Below are 7363 nucleotides of genomic sequence, written 5' to 3'. Positions count from 1 at the left end.
CACCCTCCCCCTCTCCTCCGACCACCCTCTGCACACAGGCACCCTGCCAGGGAGGTAACACCTGCCACCACTCGCAGATGCTTGCCAAGCAGGAATCGCAGGGCAAAAGCTCTGTTTAAAAATAGGCCTTTTAAATCTGCTTCCCTTGGATGTTCAAGCACGTGAACTGTAAAATACCAGCTCTATTTTTAACCTCTCAAGTCGACTCTGGAAATCAGCAACGCAAGTGCAGGGCTGACTCCTGGAAACCCAGGGGGAGGTGGCCGGCAGTGCCCAGGGCTCCTGGCAGGGTGCGGCCGCGCCAGCAAAGCCTGCTTGTCCCCCGGACTATACTTTGCTCAGAAGGTTCACTGGCAAAATCTGACCCAATTATCTCTTCTGGTTAGAGATGAACACACAATAGCAATCATGGAAAACGTGGTCAACGATGAGAGACGGGGTCTTCTCTGCGCTGGCATTTTCCCAATGGCCTGTCCCAGGGACCTGCCCCCTCCTGTCCACCCCTGTCCCCCCAGGTGGAGGCGCTTCTCCCCACCTGGCATATCGCGGCAGGCAGGTGCCGCGTGTCCTCCACCCATGTGAGCTTTCTGTCTTGCTTGCCAATCCAGACACCCAGTGAAACTCACACAGAACAGAAACATACAGTCTCTTGTCAGATTTTTTTTTTTTTTTTTTTTTTTTGCAAGCAGAGAAGCAGGCACGTTTTACTGCTCTCTGCACTGCTTCTGGGCTCTTGTTCTGGGCAGCTGACTGGTGTAAATAGCTCATTTATTTTCTTGTCCTGTTGGGGTCATGAGAAGCTTAAAAATACTTACCGTAGGGAAGGTACAATAAAACCAAGTGGCCTCCAAAGCAATGCCCGGTGGCCCCAGCTCTAACTCCCCCTCTTCCTCCACACCCCACACCATGCGCACTGGTTGGTTCTCTCCCCCTCCCTTCTCGGGGGACTGCGGGAGCCTGGTCCTGTGGCCGCCCTAACACCCCGCACGAGCACAGTAACAGTGAGCCCACTTTCACTGCCACCGGGAAGGCCTGAAGCCGAGTGACGTTCGGGTGAAAAGATCAGCCTCACCCTCGCAGCTGTGGGATCCGACCAACCTGGGTGGAAATGCTGGTTCTACAGCTTGCTAATTCTGTGACCTTGGCAAGGTACTCGATGTCCCTGATCCACAGTTTCCTCATCTGTAAAATGACCTCACGGAGTTGTGTGGGGATCAGATGAGAGGGAACATAAAACACCCATCCCAGGGCCTGGCACGTGGGAGGTGACCAGAGAGTCCCGAGGGCAGTGGGGGCTGTTGGCTCCGTCGGCACAAGACTGCTCCCTCATAACCCAGCATCCAACGTGTCCAAGTCACCCTCTGTTCACCTACCCAACGGAGTACGAGAAACAGTCCATAAAGCTGCTCTGAAGAGAGAAGGAGGAAGACTGGCCACTCGGACACCAGAAGGGGGGTGCATGGGTGTGTGTGCACCCTTCCACGCCTCATCTTTCGCTCTGTAAGGTGACACAGGCTCTGGGGATTAGGACGTGGACATCCCCGGGGCTGCTAGTCTGCCTGCCATAGTCGTAGCCACTCCTGCGGAGAGGGTGACGCCCTGGGGACCATGCCCGCTCTTGGGTCCTTCCCTGGCATGTGGTTCCCCGAGGGAACCGTGGGTCCCGGTCACACCTGCCCCCGGAGCACCCACCACCCGCACCCACCTGGTCATCGATCTTCCGCTGCAGCTGGACCACCTTGTTCTCCATGCCCACGTTGAGGCGCTTCAGGTGCTCTGCTGAGCGAGCCTCAATCTTGAGGGCCTTCAGCTCCTGCTTGGCCTTGAGCCTCCGGAAGGCGCACTGGATGACGATGGCCGCACCCCGCAGCCGCAGGAAGTGCCTGCGCGCCGCCCAGCCCCGCACATGCTTCTGGATGACGGTGGCCTTGTGCTCCTGGAGGACCTGGCAGGGGACAAGCACACACCTGTGGGTTCCCACTGCAGGACGGGAGCAAGAGAGGCTCATGCAGAACCCGGGCAGGTGGGGTGGAGCCGCGGTCAGCCTAGGTTTTAGGAGGCACAGAGAACAGGCCTCCCTCGGGCTCAAGCTTTCACGGCTGTTTGTTTAATGAACAGGTCCGCAGCCTGCATGCCTGCAGGGAGGTGGCTGTCAAACCACAGGTGTGGGGGTGAGCTGGTGGACGGACACGCTCGGACTTGGGGCCACCTAGCCAGGTAGCTCAGCCTCTCTGGGTCATGGCCTGGCGGGGAGGAGGTCAGGGTCCCTCTCCTGACCGCGTCTTGCTGGGTTTAAGGCTCCTGATCTGTTAATAGAGGATCTAGACCTGATGATGCCTATCACCCCGCTCTCGCCTGAGCGAGCCCAAGATGGGTCACCGGGCTCTGCTACAGGCTGGGTGTCCCGGGGAGTTGGGGGAGAGGTGACTCAGCTTCTCCAAGCATCTCGGCTGTCGGAGGGGAGGGGTACACAGGTGTGCACCCTTCCTGGCTGTGGTGGTGCATCTTGTGTCACCTGGCCGTGGGAGCCCAGGTTAAGCACTGTTTCTGGGTGTGTCTGCGAGGGTGTTTCCAGAGAGGTGAGCATTTGAGAAGGTGGGCTCAGCAGACTGCCTCCCAGTGTGGGTGGTCACCTCAATCCACGAGGGCTGAATGGAACACAAAGCAGAGGATGGAGAATCTGTTCCTTTTTCACTGTTGAGCTGGGACATCTCACCTTCTCCTGCCCCAGAGGGGGGTTTGCACCAGAGCTTCCCTAGTTCTCAGGCCTTCACACCTGGCTGAATGCCGCCGCCGGCTCCCCTGGGTCTCAGCTGCAGTGAGACGCCGGCCTCCACAATCACTGAGCCAAACCTCAAACACACACACACACACACATGCAACACACACAAGTGCACACACATGTACACACGCACACACACACGCACGCACGCATGCACATATCTCCTATTGGTTCTATTTCTCTGGAGAACCCTGGCCAGTGCACCTCCTCATGGGACTCTGGGTAGGGCTCCGTGAGGACAGAGTCATGAAATTACTTAGGAAAAACCAGCGTTCATGGTGGTGACAACTCATCTGCTGAGGCTGAGGTCTGAGTCACACCCAGCGTGCACACACCTGGCGGTAGATCCTCCGCACGAACATGCCCCGCGTGCAGGCCTGGATGACAATGGCCGCTCTGCGGACCTTCCGGTAGGCCAGGCGGGCCCTCCGCATGCGGTACTGCTTCTGGAACACCACGGCCGCCCGTGTCCTCCGCAGGTGCTCGGCCAGCCTGGGGAGGGAGAGGGTGGGCCTGCTGACAGGGCGCCTGAGCTGGTTCTGAACGGAGCCCTTCCCCCTGGGTCAAGGTCACCACCCCAGGTCAAGCCAGGTCTCCTCTCTGACTGATGGTAGCAATGCCTTGGGCACTGGACGTGCAGGCTCAGAACAGAATTAGCCTCTTCCTTGTAACTCCAAGTCTTCCCACAAGGCCCAAACTGTCAGCCTGACCACCTGTGCCCTTCCCCTGCCCACTCCCCACCTGCAAGCCCCTCGCTGCCACCTGGGCACATCAGGTTTGCATGTCTGTCTGTCTCTTTGTGCCCTGGGCTCACCAGGACTGGAGATATCAGGGGCCGTGTCTCAATCGTCCTTGCACCCCCTGCATCTAGTGCAGGGCCTGGCCTGGCTGGCACTTGGGAAAGGTTTGCTGAATGGACAGGACCGTCTCAGGCTGCCCGTTTCCTGTCCCCCAGCCCTTTCTGCCTGGGTCGCACAGCACGTGGACACTGCCTTTGCTGTTGCATTTCCGCTCCCCTCTACCACCCTCCCCCACCCCTCCCGCCAAAACACAGAACATCAGTCTAAGGCAGTGGTTCTCAACCTTCCTAATGACGCAACCCTTTAATACAGTTCCTCATGCTGTGGTGACCCCCAACTATAAAACTATTTTCGTTGCTACTTCATAACTGTCATTTTGCTACTGTTATGAATCGTCATGTAAATATCTGATATGCAGGATGTATTTTCATTGTTACAAATTGAACATAATTAAAGCATAGTGATGAATCACAAAAACAATATGTAATTATATATTCAATATGTGTTTTCCGATGGGCTTAGGCGACCCCTGTGAAAGAGTCGTTCGACGCCCAAAGCGGTCGTGACCCACAGGTTGAGAACCGCTGGTCTAAGGTTTCTTACCTCCTGAAGGGCTTGGGGACAGACTCACAGCCAGCCCTCAGCAGGAGACTCAGAATATTACAGCTGGAGGGACTTGGACTTACCTAACGCAGCCCTATGGCCTGAGGTGCGCCTGACTCCCAGCTCCCCCAGGTTCCCCGCGTGGCTGGGCCTGCGTGTCCACTAGCACGGAGTCCCCACAGCGAGCTCACAGCCTCAGGCAGAGCCACGCAGGCCTGTCCGTGAGGACGGGTGGCACAGGTGACCGTGGTCACTCAGTGTTGCTACCACGGACAGTCCTCCCACTCTACAGCTTTGTCCCCGAGGTCGTCCCCAGCTGTGTGGAGGTCAAGAGGCCTCACCGCCTCTTGTTATGCTCGAATACACAGCCCCCCACCGGACCAGAGGGTGAGTAGCAGCAAGCCTCCGGGGGTACGATACAAAGGACCCTGCTCTGGGCGTGTGACTCAGGGGCTCATCATTTTCATATTCCAACAGAGGAGACCCCATTGTATTGCCTTCCAACACAAGACCTTACGGCAATTACTGCCACTTCCCCAGGGAGACCCCGAGGGCAAAGGTCCCTGGCTGCTCCTGCGAGTCCGTGTCAGTGCGACGTCCAGACCCTCGCCCAGTGACACCGTCAGGGGGGGAGCATTTCAGAGCGGAAGGCTTCCAGGCAGGCGTTAGCTGGGCGGCCTGTGGTTACAGTCACCCTCCGATGCTGACTCAGCGCAGCAACTCAAAGGGGCCCCAGGACTTGCCAGCCTGACTTTTAAACTCCCAGGGGCGTCTGAAACTGTGAGTGTAAACCTGAAGCAGAGTGTAAGCCAACTGACAGAAAGGCTGAACTTACTGCTGTTTCTAAAAGATCATTTCATTTTGGAGCTTAAGCAAAAGGAAAGTGGTAGTTTGGGGGTACAACCAGCCAGTCCTAGGCTAGCACTGGGGGGATGGCTAGGCCAGGGGTGGGGGAGGGGGAGGTGGGCAGGAGACCTGGGAACTAGACCTACTCCCTCAGGTGGAAGGGGCGTGGAAGAGGGGGGCCCAGCTGCTGGGAAGAAGTCAGGGTGCGGTCCGGGCCCAGCAGGAACCTCTCTAAGGACAGAGGCCTAGAGAGGCCGCCCAGCTAAGAGAGCCGGTCCCGGGCCCCTGCCGCTCACCCGCAAGCCGCTGCCCAGAGGGGCCCCAGCGTGGCTCACCTGCGGGCCAGGTGTCCTCGGCAGTACCTCTGCAGCGTCAAGGTTGCCCCCTTCAACCTGCGGTACTTCACCCTCTGCAGCCAGCCCCGGACGGTCTTCTGGATCGTGATGGTGGCTGCCCGGAACTTGTCGGCCCGAAGCTTCTCCAGGTAGGCTACCTGGCCCGCCCGGAAGAAGATCTTGGTGCGGCCAAACTGGAACTTGTCCGGGTCCTTTCAAGGCAAGGAGGGCAGCGGGCTCGCCATCAGGGAGCAACGAGGTGACATGCCCACCACTGCCCTCCCGTGCAGAATTCCCGGGCGGAGCTCACGGGCCCTGCTCCGTAGGCCCACAGTCACTCAGCGCTCACGTAACCCACGGCCGGGCCCTGCTCCGTAAGCCCACAGTCACTCAGCGCTCACGTAACCCACGGCCGGGCCCTGCTCCGTAAGCCCACAGTCACTCAGCGCTCACGTAACCCACGGCCGGGCCCTGCTCCGTAAGCCCACAGTCACTCAGCGCTCACGTAACCCACGGCCGGGCCCTGGGCGAGGGTCCAGGATGACTGAACAAGACGCCTGCCCCTCAAGCAACTGGCATGTGAGGGCAGACAGACAAAGACCAGGTATGTGTTCAGGTGAGGATGGGAAAGACAGAGCTGGGGTTGGGAGGGGGGATGGGGCTGTTTAAACAGGGTCACCAAGTCAGCTATCTCGACAGAGGTGACCTTGGAGCAAAGACCTGAAGGAACAGAGGAAGGCAGCCTGGAGGAGGACAGTTTGGGAGAGCAGAGCTAATGCAAATGTCTGTGGTGGCAACAAGCTGTGCATGGTGGAGGGACGGGAGAGCTGGTGTGACTGGTGGGGAGTGAGGGTGGGTGGTGGGAGGAGCCAACCACCAAAGGCCAGAGTGTTGGGGGCGGGGGGGAAGGGGGCTCTAAGCAAGGGAAGGGCCCAATCTGGTTGACATTTTATAAAGATTAGCCCCAAATGGCCAGAGTTGATCAAATAATTTCAGATTGCACATATTCCCCAAGTCAATTTTATTTGGTTTCAAACTATATGAAATGTTGGGGCGGGGGGACACAGGACGTGTAATTACTGTCCTAACTGCATCTATTTATGTTAGAATCAGTCGCCCTTCCCTGCGCTCGCCCAGGGGGCTGAGGGACGCTGTGTGGGCGGCTGTGAGCAAAGCCAGGATGTACCCCGGGTAGGTGAGGGGGCTTTTCCTCAGTCACTGATGTATGAAAATGGACTCACCTCTTGGAATCAGTTCCAATGAGAAGGATGAAAACCCAAAAAGGCAGGTAACCCCACCCCACCCTCCGCATCTCGCAGCGTCCCATTTCCCCCGGAGCCCGGCCGCCCGGCCGCCCGGCTCACCTTGATGAGGCTCTCCAGCACAGACCTGCAGATGGCCTTCTTGTCCCCGCTGGCGAGCTCTCTCTTCTTGATCAGCATCCGATAGCGGTTGAAGAAATCATGGTAGGTCCACCTGGAGGGACACAGGTGTATCAGGTGACAGGTCCTGCCACGTGGCCACAGGAGGGCCAAGGGGTCCCCAACAGTGCCCCCGGGGGGGGGGGGGGTCAGTATTTCTGAGGGCACGTCCCACATCCGGTATCATGGTTATTAGTGTCCCCACTTGTCTTATTTTTCCTTATGAGCTTGTAATTTCTCTGGGAAAATCATTAGAGCAGCATTCCACAGTCCAGAAAGCACACGGAGGTTTTTGTTGTTGTTTTATGTAAATGAGAGGAGATAAATGAAGTGAAGAAGAACTGAAGATGTAGGAAAAGGTGCTTTTAAAACTAATGTATATATATATTTTATTGATTTCAGAGAGAAGAGAGAGATAACATCAATGACGAGAGAGAATCACTGATCGGCTGCCTCCTGCACACCCCTACTGAGGCTTGAACCCAAAACCCGGGCATGTGCCCTGACCAGGAATCGAACCAGGACCTCCTGGTTCAGCTATATCTGGAACGCTACTGAGCCATGCCAGTTGGGCAA

At 57.5% G+C, this 7363-nt stretch overlaps 1 protein-coding gene across 1 annotated transcript in view; it reads right to left on the bottom strand.

The window, feature by feature from the left end:
* MYO5B (myosin VB) overlaps positions 1-7363 on the bottom strand; it is a 137005-nt gene that overhangs the window by 41543 nt on the left and 88099 nt on the right. Inside the window, exons 18-21 of the mRNA XM_015563840.1 lie at positions 6731-6842; positions 5367-5578; positions 3118-3274; positions 1706-1945 (exon numbers count right to left, since the gene is read on the bottom strand). Coding sequence (XP_015419326.1) covers positions 1706-1945; positions 3118-3274; positions 5367-5578; positions 6731-6842 — 721 coding nt within the window. The remainder of the gene's footprint in view (positions 1-1705; positions 1946-3117; positions 3275-5366; positions 5579-6730; positions 6843-7363) is intronic.

This window comes from Myotis davidii, unplaced genomic scaffold (genome assembly GCF_000327345.1).
Source record: "Myotis davidii unplaced genomic scaffold, ASM32734v1 scaffold378, whole genome shotgun sequence".
NCBI lineage: Eukaryota > Metazoa > Chordata > Mammalia > Chiroptera > Vespertilionidae > Myotis > Myotis davidii.
Note: the sequence above shows the minus strand (reverse complement) of the source record. Positions and strands in the feature narration are given on the sequence as shown.